Raw genomic sequence first — 20,290 nt, forward strand, 5'->3', positions numbered from 1 at the left:
GACTCATTTCAGAGTGTGAACATGCTGTAACTCTGAAAGTGATGAGGAAGACACAGTGTATTCCCGAATTTTAATTACAAACGAGAAAGTTGTGCAATCTGAAAGGGGACGGTGTCTGCTGTTCATTGCGGGACTAATTACGAGGCTGACTGGAGAGCCCAAATGGACAGTAGTAGACCTTGAGAGAGACTTGTGTTGTGCAGCTTCATGCAGCTGCCAGCTTATCACAATTTTTGTACAGCCTAGTGAATTTCTGACTACTGTATATCCCTTATGTAGGGTACATGGTGTACAGCTTTTCAAATGTTTGCCCCCTCCCCCCACTGTATTTGTTGTTCCAATGCTTATTGTATGCTATACACACTGTAGACTATTTCCTACAGGAATACTCACCAGTACAGTAGCTGCTGTTATGCTTTATTTAGGACCATCTTTTTTTTTTCCTCACATTTATCAGAAGAATGACTGTTGTAACAATGTTATTAAATTAAACAGTGATTATAAATTCAAAGGAAAAATTTATTTAAGTAATATTTTAAAGTAAAAACAAACAAAAACAAAACAAAACATTCTAAAACATACTTTTATATTTGTGTGATGTGTAACAACACGACAACTCCAGACATGAGGGTAACTCCAGGACAAATATTCAATCAAAGTGATTTTGGGGGCATATCTGAGCTGAGAGGATGTGATTCATGCCTGAACTGTGCTCACACAATTGATTCTTGATAGGGGAAATTTAATTACTACCCTTTTTTGAAAGGGATTATCAGAGACTGATAGTGCGAGGCTACATCATATGAGCCATCTATACATGTATGTTGGATTGGCAGCAGACATTCAAAGTACGTACAGTGTAGTGACATTGAATGTAACAGGAGTCAGACCGTGTTGACATGCAGCCCTCTCCTGCACAACTCACATTCCGTGACTCATACTCTTTATTGCTGTTGCCATCATATCTAGATTACCGACATATACTGCCATTAATGTACTTTGATATGCTTGTCACGTACAGTTATGGTTAAACTAACAGATCACGTTTGCAATAACTGTTGCTACTGTCATGGTTCTGTTTTCATATTTCTTGCACAGTCTCAAAATACAGAAGAAAACAAATTGCCCCCACTCATCAAAACAAAATCATTTATCAGCAATGACAGTTGTAGTTTGCGCATGATATTACATCTGGAGTTCTAAATCGAGATCACCAGTGCAAGTATAGAAACTTCCAAATTTTAAAGCATTATACTAAATTCTTTTTAAACTTTGATATGAAGGAGGAAGAAGACTTGCAAATAATCTTGGTAGTGGGTCTTTTTTTTTTTTTTTTTTTTACTTTGTACTGACAGCTATATTTTCAAAGCAATTACAGAATGCTGGCCGAAATCACTTATAGAGAAATGCTCAGATTATTTTTTTTTCTCCTGTGATAGTAATAGGTCCTACATACATGTAGTTGTGTTATTGCATAAGCTTCTGGTGATTATTCAAGTAATTTGACATTATCAAAGTATATCTATCTGCTTATTTGTGAATTTATAAATTTGTGTTTGCTTTGTAAATTTGCTGGATACGGTACCTGTTTACTTTCTCAACTTGTTTATGATAGACATCCTTGAATGTTGCCAAACTAATATCTGTGGTTTCCTTCCTCTGTGCAGAGATGCCAGGCCGTCTTCCTTGCGGGTCAACGGAGAGGTCAATGGTGAAATCAATCTTCGCATCCAGAACCTGGATTCCCTGATGAAGAGGATCAAGTCCTTCTATCTGGTAGGTTTGCCAATTATATCCATATAAATAAAATTGCATAAGATTTAGGATGTACAGTGGTAACTGTAAAACCAGAAACATTCGCGGCATTAAATTTTCATGAATTGGAGCTGACAGCCTCTTTCGTGGCATGATTTTTCACTAATTAGTGACTGGAATGCAATTCATTGTGTAGACAGAAACCTTCACATGCATTTTACTTTCATTCATCTTGGCTCCTCGTGAGATTCGTGAATGTCTCATGCACACAAAAATTTCTGGTTTTACAGTAAATCTGCCAACTGTTCCTATTTGATTGGAACATTACTAGGCTTCATGTAAACTTAATGTTTAGGCCCTATTCTCTTGAAAATGTTCAAAGTGAAGAATGGGAGATTGATCAAAATCTCTGATTTTGCAGCTTTACTCCCATTTACTCTTGATGTCCTCAGCTTCAGGGTAAAGTGATAACGTACAATACTGTTACATACGGTGTGTGCTGTAAGAGGAACTGATAGAGGAGTCTTGTCAATAGAACCCCACCATATTGTTAGAATTTACTGAAGGTCTACCAGAGGTTAACTCAATATGGGAGTGAAAGTTCTGTGGTTTTCTGAGGAAATCAGGAATCCGGAGGTTTGTCTCATTCTTGGTAAAATGGAGAGACATTCCAGGTGATATCGGGCCGGTGTGTGTAATTTTTGAAACAGCAGGAGCTCACACATGTCTTCCAGTCGGCCACCCCAGGGCATCCGCCTGCTCACTCGTTTCCTCCACAATAGACTGAGGCATAACGGAAGAGTGAGTGTGTTGAGGAAAGCCCAACCTTCGATCCCATCTACAAGTAGGTGACCCCTGGCTCCACCGGTTTAGTCATCAGACCCTGGGATCTTTAGGGCCAGTGGGAGATTAACCTTATTATAGTAGGGTCATGAGGGTCAAAGGGTCAAGGGCGTCCTGTTCCTGTCTGCAACCCTATAGTCTGGCTACACACTTGATAATAAATCCTTCATCCAGAATCTGATAACATATAGTCCTCAGGTGATCCCTGTCAGTATATCAATCTATATCCTCTTCACTTTGATATGATGATGATGATGATGATGAAACAGCATTTGTATGGCGCCATTTATCTGTTAGAAACATTCAAAGGCGCCCAGCTCCTAAAAAGTGTCACACATCATTCACAATGATGCCGGAAAAGATGAGTCTTCAGTGCAGACTTGAATGTATTGAGGCTGCTGCAATTCCGAAGCTGAACTGGTAGCGAGTTCCACAGACGTGGTGCAACAGAAGAGAAGATGGAATTTGTGTGCGCGCCATATGAGGCGACCCGATTTTTTGCTCCTTCAAAGTGTCACATTTTTTCACATTCTTGCTGGGAAATTTGGTATCATCTATGCTGATATCATCTATGCTGGTATCATCTATGAGATATGCTGATATTTGCAAGTTATCAAAATGACAGTGCACCAGGTACATGTATTCATACTTCCTTTACATAGAAATGGCTTGATTACAGTATTTGTAGCAGTGCTATCCTAGTGACCTCTTTCATTATAAAGAATGAACATTTGCTGCTTTGGGAGATTAGGTGTGGAGTTTCATGTTCCATTGTTCAGTTGAAATTTTAACCTGTTTGCCCATCCCTCTTTTTGTTTTCTCTACTACATGTAGGATGTTATTGGGGTGAAGGGTCAGGATTTAGGTATGTGGACATGCAGCCTGCACATGCTGAGTCATGGGAGTTCTAAAACATTCTTAGCCTGGCCTACAGAAAAAGAAAGCACAGAGGGGAAGTGGGGTACATGTAGAAAGATATCCCAATTGAATGTTCTCTCGTTCAGTTAATGTGGCATGAAATGAATCATCCTGCACCTGCCTGATTTTTCCTCGTTCTCTTTCCCTCTCTCCTACCTATAAAAAAGTTTTGGGGTCAGGGTTAGGTACAAGTATGTAGGCATGTACAAGCAGCACACATATCCCTAGTTCAAAAGTAGTATTATCCTGTGCTGCAGAAAGGAAGAGTGGGAGAATTGAGAATATGTGTGCCGGGTGTATTGGTTTCCCTTCTTGATCTCCATTGTTGCAGCAAGTGTGAATACCTGTAAAGTGTTGTATTTTTTGGTCATTATAATCTCAACAGACCCCCACCCCCTGCAAAAATAAGAAAAGAGAGTCAATGCTATCTAAGTTTTGAATTGATTGTATGTTGTATTGGGTACTGGCACATACATGCATTGTCACCGTAGCCATGATATTTTGTAGTCTCCAACAAGAACCTTGAAAATAACATTACTTGGCTCTTTATAGATAGAAACAGATCTTGTGTAATTGTAACATTTAACGTTACAGAGAAAATAGTTTCCAGGTAATAAGAGTTAATGTCATAAAGCAGAAGTGTACATATACAATGTAGGCCTTAATACAGTACAAGCTTGCACATGAATAGTGCATAGTGACTGACCAGCCCTGAAAAACGAACAGATGTCCATACATTTAGGGCCTAGGCCTATACAGTTCGTGTGTTATCTTTGTATACAGGACCTGCAGAGTGGTACATTGTGTATTACATTCCTTATCAGTTACGATTTCTTGGATACTGCATTAGGACTTTGTCCATATTACTCTTGGCGTAGCTGTGGGTGTAAACAAGCCATGCTCAGTCAATAATCAGCAGTCTAAACAATACATGTGTGCCATGCTTGTCAGATCCGGTATCCATTAGGCTTGATGAAGGATGGTTAATACGCAGGTCTCTATTGACACTTCATATTACCTTAAGTCTCTCACAGGGTGGCTTTTTAAAGACTGCTCTCATTCAAGAGTCCAATGTGGGGGTAATAGAACCAGTTTGCACAACTTATTGGACCGAGCCAGCCCTCACAAGAACTGGAGCAAATTGAGGCTAAATGGGCGGCAGGTCCAGATGCACAGGATACTGTGGAAGAAAACTGAGAGTTGTATTGAAACTATTGTAGCCCTCAAGAGGGTGACAAAGTGATACCAATCGTTTTGGAATGGCCATAAAATTGGATTTCCACAGTAAACATGCATGCTGTGTTGTAGCTTTCATCCTTCGAGGACCGACTATAGGGGTCTTGGACATTGTGTCATTTCATTGACTGTAGCATAAAAACGTCAGCTTTGTACATCAGTGAATGCTCCAGTATTCGCCTCTCTCATTTGCATAAAACAAGAAATATTGTGCACTACAATCATTTACAGATCATGATTGTTACCTTATTCATCAGTGCTTGGAATAGACTGAATGATTTACAAGCTGCCACTCATTATACTCAGTCAAGAAGTGCTAGTTCTTCTTTGTAAATGTGGGAAGTAATTTCATAGATCAGTATCATCCTAAAAGGGACTTTCTTGCATCTTAAATGTGAATTTAACTGTAACCTTGAATACCAACATGATACAACATTCAAACATGTGAATAATGACACACATATAACATACCAGTACATCTCAGTGTAATTACAGTGATTTCAAAATTCATGCTCGGGTGCATCATTCAATTTGTGGACTGTCAGTGATGTATCTACAAGCTGTTTAATACATCATACTGAGTACATGGCGAGAATCATTAGCTTGCGTAGAATGCTCTAAAACGTGGAGAATCTCCTAATGTATATTTCACTGCAGACAAGTCTGCTAACCCCGTGTGCGCAATCGCTGCCATTGCATGGATGCAGAATTGCGTTTGTGCGGTGATGGTTGAGCAGCACAGCAGATGACGAGGTATTGATTTGGAAACCGCAAATACCAGGTGAAGTCAGCAGATGTGTGCGTGGAAGTGTGAATCATAACAGGGGACAACACCCAATCCGATTGTGTGCAAAGTCATTGAGCATGCCCAAGCACCAATGATTTAAGGATTATCAATGCCATATCAAAAAAAGTAGCTTACATACAAATTGTACATCTGGGCCCTGTTTTATCAAAAGACATAATCTATTATAAATTTCCTTTCTACACAGGCTGTAATAGACTTATGATAGATATAATCAGTTCAACGCTTCATAAAACAGGGCCCTGCAGTGTGTTTTCTAGCATCGCTGTAACTTGTTTTTTTTTTTGTCTTTTTTTTTTCATTCCTGATGCATTCCTTGCATGAAATCAGGGAGGTGGATGAAATCCTGACTTGTGCAGCATTGTAACTTAGTTTTTAGATATCACATGCCAGTCTAAAGAATCATTCCTTAATGTTTTGTTTTCTATCAAAACAAATACAAATTATGTTCATTATTTGTAAACAAAAAGATCTTCAGATTTGAACAACCGATGCTGATGGAGGAAGATGTGTGATGTCACATTGTTAAAAAAAAAAAAAATCAGTACATGTATAAAACTGTACAATAGGCCTACACAATCCATTACAATGCCCAGTGTATGAGACCATGCTGAATGGCAAAGTGCAAGGGGTCAGTGTTTTGCAGAATATTGGCATTGTACTCTACAGTGGTTTGGCTTTGCACTGTCCAGTCCTTGGGATTGTCTGTTTCTGTCCAGTGGAAATGCCAAGGTCATGAATTCATCTCGCTGCCAGCTGTCCAATGCAAACACCAGTCGCTGCTAACAAAGATCTTTCGCCTATTCAGCCCCACAGTACCATTTGTCTCCTTCTCACATGTGGCTTGCGAGTTGTCGCTGAGACGTACAGCTTCTTTCTGCCACATCTTGGTGTGGGAAATGCAAAAGCCACTCCGCATTTATGATCCATGCAGTCCCCCCTCAGCAGCAAGCGCATTCGAATTGATCCGCTTCGTTAGTCAGCCGGTCCAGCGCATAGTATTGATCTCTTTCCCAGATCACGCTCAAACAATGGCGTGCGAGAGCCAACAGAAGGCCCTGCCGAAAAGAGCCGATCCTTCCTTTGTAGGCTTGCTGTAAGCTGTCGGGGATAAGTTCCCCCGTCAGCTCCGTTTACTGAAGAATGCAACCATTTTGCCTGGGAGCATCATCGCCTCATTGTATGGAGTATATTGTAAAGGAGTTATTTTGCCAGGCACATACTGCTGTGGGGGGAACAGAGAATAGGGCTTAACATTCCTCAGAAAAAGAGGTTTGCACAGCACGTGTTCCAAAATGTAGTCAGTTGTAGGCTAATCGATGTAAATACAACACTTATCCCATGACATGATTTGTTTCACTCATGTGTAGCTCTACAATATAATATCTGTGTGGGCAGCTTCATGTAATGAATAATTGTTGTGTTGTGGTGTTTATACTGGCACGTGGTTCATTGAGTATAAAATGAGTGTTTTGTCTGATCACTTGAGTGATCATGAGAAAAGAGAATTGAAGGTACAATGTACTGTACACATGTAGGTTTTGCTTGGTTAGGCTCATTCTCTAAGTGTGCTGAGAGTTTAAATACAAACAAAAACAATTTGTTTTGTGAAGGGACAGTATCCATAGTGTTTCCATTGTCTTTGTATTGTTCTATCTGTTTGTGTACATACCAATGTACGTGTGGCAAGACGTTTTATGCCATAAGATTTTTCAAGTGTGTCGAGAGTGTAAACTGCATCTACAATGTACCGTATATGAATTGAGGCACTTTGATGGTGATCTGTTGCATCCGAGTATATTTGTAAGGGTGAATTAAGTGATAATTGTTTCGACTGTCAAGGTTGCAGAATGAGTCAAAATGCTGTGTGATTTTGATTGAATGTCTACACTTTGTACCTTAAAAATCAATTATTTTGTGCATAATCGTAAGGGAACTTACTTCACAAGGCCTTTTGGCTTTTCTCAAGTTCTCTTTTTTCATTTTCACTGTTATATGTAAATGATTGATTATCCTTTTGTGTATTGTAAAATCCAATACTGTTGTATTGTTCTATCCGAAAATGAGATGAATAAACGAATTGAATTGAATTGAATTGAATTGAATTGAATTACACTGATTGTATTTTGTATTTACTGTATGAAGTTGTTCAGGAGCTGCACATCAGGCACAGTCAATAACATCTTGTGTCTTGTGTTGCGTGTTCAAGTGATATACATATATTCATAGACAACAGTCTGACTTACAATTGTAAGTCAACCTCCAGATTGCCCTTGAATGTCTGTCATATGACTGTTCAAACCAAGTCTCCACTCAGCCTAGTTTTAATTAGTAGTCTTACAGTGTACATGCATTTGATTAAAAGTGAACATCATGTTCATTGTTGCAGTAGTTCTAGTGGATTCAACTTTGGTACAAAGACTGTTTACAAAATCGTTTTAACTGCAGTTATTTGTCTCTGGCAGGAATCAGAATACTTCATACACGAGTCTTTACACAGTCACAATTTCTTATCGCCTTTGCTGATATCTCCCTTATCACAAGAATTTGAATACTTAGACTGTGGAATACATTACTGGCCGTCGAAGAATAACATTGATCACTTCTGTCTCTGAGAAGTTCTTTGTGCTGGCACATACTTGGACTTTACCCTTTGGTTTCAGCCACAAGTCAGGCACAAGTCATGAAATATATCGCATTCGTCACGACACTGCGTTCCATTGCCTAGCAACAGGTTGTAGCATGTTTGCAAGCACAGATGACAACAACACCAGGGATACTAAGCCGCATTTATTCCACAAAACTTATCCTAGCCATTGCGCACTGACGTTGCTTACGTTTTAGTGGTCTAGTGACCTTTCATGCTTTCAGAGATATCTCAGTATCTGAAGAAGTACAGGTGCTGCCATAAGTGTTCCATTTACAGTATGTCCTGTATCTAGCAGTATAGTTCTTCTCTGCCTGTTCTTGCACTTTGCTGATCTTTGTGTGAAAACTCCAAACTGACCCAACTGAATCATGAGATTCAATGAATTGAAAAAACTCTGTGGTCCTTTGTAATTGTCAGTCAAAGCATTGGTAATGGTTTTGTATAGCATATTCCATATTTCAAACTTTAAAGTTTTGTTTGATGGGAATATATGCTGGTAGGAATGTTGCTTTCAACTTCAAAGATATTTCCACTTTTAATAGATTTGCAGTTTTTAATTCATAACATTTGAACTGTGCTGTAGTGTATTCTTAAGTTCTGTCGTCCATTCTGCAGTTAGTCTTGGTCCAAGTACACTGTTAAAAAGAAAAACAAAAACAATGATAACAACCTATAAAAGCTGTTGTCAGAGTCAGAATGAGACTTCAGCATGCTTACAGGTTCCAAATATGTTGCAGTGATTTTCAAAGATACAGTGTAGTATTAAGTGTGTTAAAAATTAAAGTCAGCACAGATCTCCCCTAATATGAGCAACTACCCAGTTGACTTGCTTCAGATCCTTGATCTTTCCTTTAGTTACTCCGAGGCTATTGCAGCACAGGAAGTCTCATAAAGAATTACTCATGTTGCCCTGCAGCTTTACATCAGGACAAAGTTGCAGAAGGTACATGTACTTCGGCCCCTACTGCACATGGAAACACTGTTTATACACTGTAAGCCTTTCTTTATGTCAGCCTCGTTACTGTGTATTCTGCAGTTTGACCCGACAAAAACCTCATCTAATCAGTACTGTGACACTGGCAGTGTAGTCATGTTTAGTCACGTAACACATGCGCCCCGTTAGCTTCAGTTCTAGTCACATGACGAAAAAATGCAGGAAACCCCTCATATCGTTTGAGACACGTGGCGAGGGCGCTCTTTAGGCACTTTTATGGGAAGGGAGCAAAAAGGGGGCGGGGGAGGGGAGACTGTGATCGTGATGTTGAGATGAACTGGGTTGCTCAGTGTGGCTTCTCTGTGCGTGGTGCCACCAACCACACAGTCATAACCACTTCCGTGTTACATCTTGGGCCCTAAACACAAAATGACTTTGTGATGCTTCACGAGTATCCATCCCCTAGAGTTAATTTGATTTACTGTAAAGTATTGAAATTAAAGAAAAATTGAGGTAAATTTCACCATTGAGAGGCATGGTGTGACCATCATTAATTCATTCAGTGTGATGCTTCGTTAGCAATTGTCATTGCTGCCATGAATGAATGTCTTTCACACTAACCTTGTCATGAACTTTTACTCTGAACTTAGAATTATGAATCATATTTTATAACTTTCTTGAAGTTGTGACCCTATCTGCTTTGGAGATTGTGTAAGAAACTGCTGCTTCTGAAGTCTTTTTTTTTTTTTTTTTTTTTTTTTTTACAAGTGTAGCTCAGCAGATCTCAGCTAGATATACATCATGAATATTCTACAGAAATTTCTAATTCGTAAGTGATCAAAACAGCGAAAGGCAAATGTATTTCAGTCTTTGTGCAATGAATGAATCATAGTCAGGCAGACTTTAGATTTCGGGAAGCATCAGATATTCATGTTACTGCAAATTGTGTAATCATGTCACATCAAGCATATCGTGTGATGTAGGCCCTCTGTGTTTCAGAAAATATGATTGATAGAAAGAAAGTTTAACAGTGGAAATGGAGACTATACTGGACTGAAGCTTTGGAGCAGATTAAACTATCTGGGATCATATTTGATTTCAATTGCTAGCTTCTGGTGTAAATGATATCTATCATGATTACTGTTTTTACGAAGTACAATTGTAGGCTTATAGAATCAGGTAAGAATAGAATAGAAAAAAAAAAAGGAGTAAGAGATAGGCTCCATCCTAAATTGTGTCTGTATGTGTGCTGCCTGTAGGTCAAAGGTGAAGCAATCACCTAGAAATAATCTTGATTGTGGGTGCTTTGAGCAAGGGTCACTCTCAATGAGCATACATGTACATGTACGTGCGAGTTAAGAGTTTTACATGGATAGATGCATGCAGCTCCCAAACGCCGTCATGCTCACCTGAGCAAGAATACTTCAAAGGGACCTTAAACTTATTGCTTCCTTTGAAAACGGGTGATAAAACTCTTCTTCGAGGGCCATTCTCCTTCACAGCCGTCGGCTGTGCCACGCGATAGGAGGTGCGCTGTGCTGGTGATAGCAGTGAGAATAGCTGTGGGTTTGAGCAAGCCTGGATGAAGCAATAGATGACCATGATCATGCCCTGTCGCTATGATAGTGGACAAGGCCAGTGTGTGATAGGTGATGCCACTTTTCAGAATTACACATTATACATGGTCTGTCACCAGTGAGGTATTTGACTACAATGTATGTCCCATAGGCACTGCATTATAAGATTATTTAGCAAACATCTGAATAATGCTGATAGTGATTAGAATAACATAGTGTAAAATGGCATGTCTTTGTCATTTAGATATGGAAATATTAACAACAGTCATGCATGCAATATGACTAACCAGACAGATAATTGATATTTTATACCGTACACAGAGTGAACTAAACCTTTGAAATCAATGCATTGCACTTTTTGTCTTGGGTATCGATATAGCAGATGTACCATGGTGGTTCGTCATTATGTAAGAACATCCTGGTAATGTTCTACCCATTTCCTGCTGTTTAACCTAATGTGGAAACGTAATCTTGTGTTCTCTGCTTGTAATCTTCAACTCGGCATGTTCCTGATAAGAAGTCTCCACAGACGGAAGCCCAGTCTTCCTGTAGACTACATCCTGAATACCACGGTACTGCATTAATGCAGTTTAACCTTGATCCACACCCTTGCTTTGAGGAACATGTCCTGCTTTCATTCCTTTGCAACAAGTGTTGATATACACGATATACAATTCATCCTATAAAAATAAAAATAAAGAGGAAACAAACTTATGAGGAATGCTTTGCCTGCTTTATCATGATGCTGTGAGTGTTTCATCAAGAGAGACTGAAAGCACTTGGCAGGGTGTCCAAATATTTTTGATTGATCGACATGTGTCAGTTGCTGCGACATGTCCATCACTCTACATTTCTGTAAATCACCTTTGTAATCACCATGTGTCTCTTCCCTTGTATGAAAATATTTCCAGCATGACCAAAGAAAAATAGAGCTCTCTGTAGTTCACAAAAAGCTGCCGTGTTTAATGGCTTAGTAAATACTTTTATGATGCTTTAACCACTTTGTGTTCAGGTTTGTGTTATGTATCTTATACAGTTAAACCTAATAAACGCAATGGTTGGAGTTTCACCCTCAAGGAAGTATGATATGTACTGAAATACCTGCATCCACAAAATGTGGGGAAGTTCACTAAAAATTGGCCCAGTGTGAAAAATTAATGAGGCGAAAACTCTGCTTTGCCATTACCGTGTTGGGTTCAAGGGATATTTGAAATGCAGATCAGCTGGGAGACTACTGTATAACCAGAAATTTTCGTGTGCAATTTCGCAAGAGCCAAGATTTGCAAAATTAAAATGCACACAAAGGTTCTTGTCTACACTATAAGGCATCAGATTCCAATGGCAATACACGAAAATTTCATTCGCAAAAGAGGCCATTTGCTCCAATCCGTGAATATTTCTAGCTTTACCCAGAGATATTCTGTGACTGGGAATGTTGTTTGTCCGACTGGCAGACTTGTGAACCTTTCACCCTGTAAGCTTTTTTTCCCAGTCTTGACACTGAAGACTATTGATATTCAACAATCAATTATTGGACCTGTCAACATCTGTTACAAAGCAATTTTATTATGATGGATTTTTTAAATTCTTCTCAGCAAGTCCATTTCCGTGACTCAAATATTCTGGATGAATTTGTGTGTGTTAGTGTGTGTGGGTGTGTGCATGTGTTAATGTGTGTGAGTGTTCCTGGTTAAGAAAACAGATCACACCCTCCCCCCCCCCCCCCAAATGGGATGGCCCATTTAGTCACAAGAAATTATGGTATGTGATTATGTACTTTACAAGAAGCCATCTAGAATTCAAGCTTATTTCTGTCTACAATAGTCATTTGCCACTTTTGGCAGGTCATTCTTCAGAGCAACTATTTTGTCAATAAAAGATTTTCTAAAGCTTCGGCACAAATAACTGCTTACCACTAAGTGACTATGTACAGCAAATGTGTTTGTTTGTGTGTGTGTGTTTGTGTGTGTGTGTTATGTATGGCATATGCTAAATTTGGCATTGAGTCAAGACCATTATTCTGCCCTATCTGAGGTGATTTGTTGGCTAGATTGTTAAAAGGGAAGAATCACATCATTACATTTATTTCCTGAGCTCATACATCGCCCAATGTAGTAGTCCTTTGTACTGCATACTGTGTGTACACATTACATCCTGATTTTCTTCGGAACTGCACAATTTTTGTTCCAATTTTAATTTCTGTTTTCGTGGAATGGCACTTTCAATTTGAATTTCCGTATTTGATTGGGCAGACACACACACAGAAACACATACATGAAAATGATGATGTCGATTTAAGGAGAGAGAGAAAAAAAAATTAGTTGGCTGGGTGAGACATGATAGAGGAGAGAAGATGTGGATTGGAATGGGAAGGGGTATAATTTCTTGGAAGATGGAGGTGGGGGTGGGGTGGGTATGATTTAGCTGGATATAGAGGAAAATGAGGGGAAGGTGAGGGAAAGACCTAGTGATTTGAATGGTGCTTGGATGGATGATCACAGACACAAGTTGCCAATTTGCTGCAGTGAACCTGTTTGCTCAGCTGACGAGTCGTTGATGACTGATGGCAGATATCCTTTGAGAGAGGTCCGAAAGAAGAATCTGCGACCGAGACGAGTTTGGCGAGAGCATTCATCATTCCCGCAGATCACTTGTGTGGTTAGTCTCTGGTGCAATCAGCAGTGATATGTCGGATTTGGTGCTCAGAAATATCGTTTGTATGTGTGTGTATGTGTATGTGTCTGTCTGTGTTTATGTGTGTGTATATAAAGAAATTGTTATTAAAAAAACACATGCAAAACCCTCAAACAGAGATTTGTGTCATACCATTTATAAAAAAAACCAAACAAACAAACAACGAAGAATAAGTTCATAAAGGACAGATGACAAAGAACATATTAGAGATATTCAAGAGGAGTCTTAACAATTCCAAAATTATTCTACATATATCTTTATGAAGTTTTTACTAGAAACATTGTTAAATTATTATTATTATTATTTTTTTTTTATTTTTGTTCATTTTGTGAACACACATGGTTAGCACAAGAGGTATTCATAAGTTATTCTTTTATATGGGAATTTTAGACACACAAACCCTCTGCTTATAATGGCAAGAAGTGGGTGAAAAATGTTGATAAGTTGTCAGTTGCATTCATTAGCTGTTTTCTCCCCACGCGTCTGTCAGCATATTCCTCCTCTTCAGGGCGTCACATGAATCCATTAGCAGTGTCTTGTGTGAAATCCTGACATTAGTAATATCAGTGTCTCCTCTCCCCCTCGAATGTGTGACCAGATTGATTGTTGTTAGCCACTTCGGCTGCAAGGCATTGATGGGGGGGGGGGGGGGAGGGGAGATCTGTTGCCTGTCAGTTATGGTGTAAATTCACAAATTCTGAATGTGGAAGTGTGTCAGGGATGGAGAAAATGTGCAGGCACTTGGATCTTTACATTTCGCTTCAGAGTAAAGATAAATAAACCGTTGTCAAAATGAAGCTCTGTTGTTGATGGAGGAAAAGAAAATATTGCCCATGATATACGCAGTTGTGACATCATCTCTGACATTAGTGACGGAAATTTGCCATCCCTGAGGGAACAATGTGAGATGAAACGTCAGTGAATCTAAACAAACTCTTGATTAATGGAGTCTTGAGCACTGCTGGAATTTTTGTTTTCCCCTAAAATTCATATCAATGCAAATTATTGGGGGGGGGGGGGAGGGGGGAGGGAATCTCTTGCACAATAATTGAAAGTTTTTTTTTTATATATTTACTTTGTTATGGGAGGAGGAGATTCCTGATGAGAGTGATGTAGGAGTCTCTCTGCTGCCCATAAATAATTGCATGGATGACTGTTGTCATGGTTACCAGAGATGATATCATGCCCTGGGCCTGTTTGCTCATCACCGGGCAGACTTTTGGACCGCTGCACTGGGAGAGATTCTAATGAGTTGCTGGAGTGAGAGCCTATATTTGTGCTTAAGAGCCTGAAATAGGTCTGGAGCCAGCTGCATTGATCCGTTGATTGTCTGATGCCTTCGAGGATGGTGATGGGGGGGGGGGGGGAGATGAAGGATGGGCGCTAATCCAAGTAAGGCATTTTATATTCCTGAAACATGACTGAGGAATTGAATCTTGTTACAAAGGATTTCGAACAGAATTTCATAGGTATCATTGCATTTCAGTTCATAGATATTGACAATCTTCATTGTATTGTTTATGGAGTTGATAATGTGTGTAGAGCCATTGGTTATTTGTACCAATGTTATTGTGATTGATATCATGTTCTGTGCAGTGCTACATTTTTGGTATCAGGAGTGGGCAAGTTTCACGTAGATATAGCAAGACAAATTCCCCAGTTCAGTTTATCAATCTATATAATTGTAAATGGATGGTTGTATACAGCCAAAAAGCCAATGCTCATGTAATGAAAAAGAAAGAAAGAAAGAAATAATGTCACCAGGCTGTTACCACAGAGGCAGGGCAGCATGTCCCAAATTCCAGGACGTTGGCATTTATTGGTTTTGATGAGGAACTGATCTGACGTTTCCGTGGACTCCTCCTGCTCCTGGGGAGGATGGATGAGACGCTAGGCATCGCTTGGCGGCAGACATAACAACCATCCCTCAAAGTACCAGGCCTCCAAGTGGACAGGTTGTGTACACTCCACTCCACAAGGAAAAAGAAAATACCCTGGCAGAGTCTTAAAACTGAAGTTGAGGTGGCATGTGTACAGAAATGCATGTAGTTAAAAACTAAAACCAAAACAACCAGAGGAAAAATAGAGAGCAATGAGGAAGGAGTGAGTGTAGAGATAGTAGCAGAGAACGATTATAAGGGAGAAACTATGTGTCAGTGATAAAAGATATATGGTAAATGTGTGGTAAAGCATTTCCTTGGTATTATCAAATTCAAAATGAAACTTAACAGCTCTTCCTTGAGCTCTCATGAATGAAATCGTGCATCACCTTCATGAGAGTGATAATCATGATAAAGACAAAGCATTACAGCTTGTATTAAAATATAAATGTTTTAAAGAAGAAAAGTGGTACTTTCACTCCAGAACCCAGGTAGAAATCTGCAGTTGATAGCACACTCTGTGGGGTTAAACTTCAACCTTCCATGTCTTCCGAAATATGTTGTAAATTTTCTCTTAAGCTCTTCTCCTCACTCTGAAGAAATTAACTTCATAGGCACAAGTAGTATTTACCTTCATGTTATGTTTATAATTATTATAGAATGTCTTGTAGGTAATGAATTTGTTCTCTTTACCCATAGGTTTTTCTCAATTAGTGCTTTGTCCCCTGGTTCATCATAGTCCTACTTATTGTTAATTGTGTAAGAAGAGTGAAGGGCAAGATGACAAAGTGGCCTGATCACTATGCAATGGTTGCTTATGATCCCACATGTACAGGTATGATTAGGTGTGCTGTGCAAAGGATTAAGTTCCCCCAAGCTTTGTATTGGAAGGCAGCAGATGCAGAAAGATTAGTGAAACACCTTGTGAAAATTTCGGGATAATATTAGTTCAAAAGTTGTGAATTTTGCAAGTTTCTGTTAATTTCACCTGCTACCCCTCTATATGGGAAAACTTCAACAGTTTGCATTGCCAGGGTAGTATAATTGTATATATTTTAGAAAGTCTAAAAGGAATTTCAAAAATATTGATATTTCCAAGACAAGGAAACTTCCCCTTTAACGTGGTTGGGACGTGTCACCTTCTTCCTCATGTGCATTACAAAAAACGTCCTCGACTGAAATGAATTCCTTATCTGCAATTCATGTCTGTGTTATTGAGATGATACGCTGTAATCAGGATGAAAAGGCACCCGATAACACCCTGCCTGCGCCAAGTTCAGAAGTTCATATGTGGATCAGTGCGTGAGGAATGGGTCTCGAATGGCCCACATTGTATGCATTGTATGGCATTGAATGGGGAGAGAAAGGAAGGAAAACAAAAATAACAGAGAATCTGTGTAAGATGAATACACAAGGTCCGTTGGAGGAGATAAGATTTCATTCTTAACTTTCTAGGCTGCGGTTTTACGGATATGCTACAAACGTGTCATACTTTCATTCAAAGGTCAGTGCCCGTCTAGGCATGTAACAATGGATGAAAGGAAATACGTTCGTTGTAAAATTGTCATGCATTCCCACCAATGTGTAAGTAAGCAGTTTATGTGCGATGATAGATCTAACACCCTCACAAAATGATGAAAAATTCTGACTTAACAAATGTTGAAAATTTTGTATTAGAATTTCTATTTGTAAGATTTCAAATCATCTGCAGAATTTTGAGCCTGAACATTTTTTGTTTTATTTATTTATTGATGCTGTCTATACTTTCATTACACTCACAGCGTATCCTTTTGTTTTGATATTTGATACATGGGAAACATTTGAAATCAGTGTAAGATTTTATGGCTGTGCTGATCAGTTATCAACTTGATGCTGTACAAACACACTTGCATAATTGATAATTTCAATTAAAGGCAAGAGTTCATAAATCTATGGAGTGGACTATTAATGGCTGTGTGAGTGTAGATTTCAAGAGACAATAGACCCACGAGTGTAGTAACTACGACCAGTAAAAAGCTGCTTTATAGTGTGTGGGCTGAATGGCTCTGATCAATACAATACCCACATTAAATCTTTTTCATGCTCGTCCTTATGAAAGACTTTATGACACTTTCTAGTGATGTTGTGGAGAGATAAAAAGGACAGAGAAATGGGCAGTGAGAAAGAAAGAAAGAGATAGATAGAGATAATGAACAGATAGCGATGCTGTGTACATTTTGTAACTTGATGGAGAGGCAGGATGGGAGGGGGGATAGAAAAAAATAGAGATGTGCTAAAGCAATAAGATAAACATACATTGGATAAAGTGTTAGAAGAGAATAGGAGAGACAGACAGCCAGACAGACAAGACAGGCAGACAGAGATAGATAGATAGATAGATAGATAGTGTTTGGGTATGGAATGTGAGAGATCCAGAGAGAAAGTATGGAGTAGTATATTAATCAACCCTTAATGGATTGGCTGGCCAAGCTATCTTGTCTCCTGTTCCCTGAGTACATGCATAACACACTTCCTTCCCCAAGCAGGAATAATAATTACACGCTGATCTAATCTTCCACGGGCAAATGGTTTGCTTTTTACCTTTACTCGTAGTGGAATGTATCCCTTAATTGTTTCTTTGCAGGATTTGCAGGATGTCAACCCTCTCCCCCCCCCCCCAAAAAAAAAAAAACCCACACACAACAACATTGCACTGGAAACTGATTTCCTTTGGTGAGGAGGGGGGGGGGGGGGAGTTGGGATGGTTTAGAGAAGAAAGAAAGTGATGGAGCAGATATTTGCTGCTGCCGCAGAATTGAAAAATTGTGGAATTTCTGCGCTGCATTCATGATTCATGTGGCAAGGTAATCAACAGCCCAGAAAGAATGCAAATGAGACTGTCATTCTCTTGTCTCACCCCCCCCCCCCCATTAATGCTGATTACACGTCCATGATGATGAATGTCTAGAGGTTATAGAAGGCCATTGGGATCATTCGAGAATATCAAATCTGATGAGCATGTAATTTCCTTCAGCCATACAATGTATTTCTCATCCACATGACATGTTAGTTGATAAGCACCTTTACATCAATGATTTGATAACTGCAAGTGATGATTAATCATGGAAGTTTTGAAATGTAAATACCATTTGCCACTTCTGATTGGGTGATATAGAGGATAGATCTGATCTTTTAATTTATTATTCTTTGTAAAAATATCAACATTATCCTATTGTACTGTATGCAATTTGTGATCAGTTCCACGCCAAGTTTTGCTGACCCCTTGATTTTCATATAGACTATCAGTCAACTTTCTAGCCTTAAAAGATTTTTCTTTATAGCCTTAAAAGATTTTTCTTTATTTATTAGTTTATGAATCCAGCTCCTTGCTGTTTTATTGATTGGTTAGTTGTTGTTTTGTATGGGATGTGAGAGGAAGGGAGTAGTGTATTTTGCTGATAAGTATCTTGATGTGTAGCAGGGTATGTAATTAAGGAGAGTGGAAAGGACAGATTAGCAGTAGTTTGTAATATTTTATGCAACATTACTTATGAGTGTCATCAGTAATATTTATGCAACCATTACTTATGAGTGTCATCAGTGAATATGATCAGCAGATCTAAGAGTGGCTGTGTATATCTATTTCACTCCTGTAGGAAGTGTATGTAAATGCCTGTGAATATGTTGCTCTTGTATAATCCGTGCAAGGCAGGGGCATTTGGCAATGCCCGAACCAGATGTTATCAAATGTTTTGAAACCTCGCTGAATCTTATCCTCTACCAGCGTAACTGTACGCACACTTCTGATACGGAGGGAGATAAAGTGGGAAGGGCATATTCCGGTCGTAAACATGCTGATATGTGCAGAGGCATCGTGACGACCGCTTGTTGACCGTGTCTGGCAAGAAAGCATGAGTAAATGTGTTGTCATTAGGGGGTGTGTGGTGCTTGTCATACAAAGTAGCAGCGTAATGTCCAACAGTGTGTCTTAACCTACTTCCTATCAAACCATAGAGCTTCAACCACGAAGCTCCATGATCAAACCATGAACGAAGCTACAACATGGACAAATGTGATTATCCTCCAAATTAAAGAATGTAACAGTTTAACACTACAATCTCAATGCAACCAACACACAGGGTAAAAAGGGAATGGCAACCACCGCAGGCACAGTGTCTGACTGGACAAACGAGGGAGGTGCCTCCTCGTTGGATGCATATTTACTATGTGTGCAAACCATTAACCAGCGGAGAAGTCACTTGACCTACTTTATGCTAATCTGATGGAGACACGAGATATTCAACATCAGACAAGAGGGTGCCCAGATGATGATGATGGGAAGAAGTTGGGAAAGTAGATGAAGACGATGATGCGGGGACTTCTCTCGCTCTGTACCCAGGCCAATAAATGTGCATCTCATTAACTTCAGCACGAACCCTGCCCGACTGCCTACCTGCATCCACTCTGCCTCCCCATATCCTCCGGAGATCTGCGGATGAGGAGCCCAGATGACTGTTCGAGTCAATGGCAATCCCACCGATGATATAGGGGGGGGGGGGGGGAGATTCCCAGAGCAATGACCATGCCTTGCGCTACATCAGGCATATCACTATGGAATCGCTGATCAGCAATTATCCACGGGAGCATATAATTTCTCCTCGTCACTGCAGTCTGTGAGTTGAGGCCCTGTGAAGTGATCTTAAAATGTCTCTCTCTCATTCTTGCTGCAGGGATTAAAAGGAAGTGACTCCATAACAAGTCATCGCAAGTGATACAAGCAAATGCCTTCTTGTTTTGTCTCTTATCTGCCTTCTTGCATATTTGGTGGGTTTTTTAGTAGATTTCATGTGTTTTGTATTTTCCAGTTGCAATCCTCATTTGTGAATTCCCATAACATTTACAGTAGTACACTGTACCTGTAATTTTCAAAGGAAGACAAGCATCCACATGGCATCTGTCAGTATAAAGTTCCTCCTGATATTCAGATTTGTTCACGATCGGAAATGAAAGAGAAAAGAA

General features: G+C 39.4%; 1 protein-coding gene across 1 annotated transcript in view; it reads left to right on the top strand.

Annotated features, from left to right (window-relative positions):
• LOC140235394 (girdin-like) overlaps positions 1–20,290 on the top strand; it is a 110,357-nt gene that overhangs the window by 17,275 nt on the left and 72,792 nt on the right. The window contains exon 3 of the mRNA XM_072315422.1: positions 1,668–1,776. Coding sequence (XP_072171523.1) covers positions 1,668–1,776 — 109 coding nt within the window. The remainder of the gene's footprint in view (positions 1–1,667; positions 1,777–20,290) is intronic.

This window comes from Diadema setosum, chromosome 1 (assembly GCF_964275005.1).
Source record: "Diadema setosum chromosome 1, eeDiaSeto1, whole genome shotgun sequence".
Taxonomy (NCBI): Eukaryota; Metazoa; Echinodermata; class Echinoidea; order Diadematoida; family Diadematidae; genus Diadema; species Diadema setosum.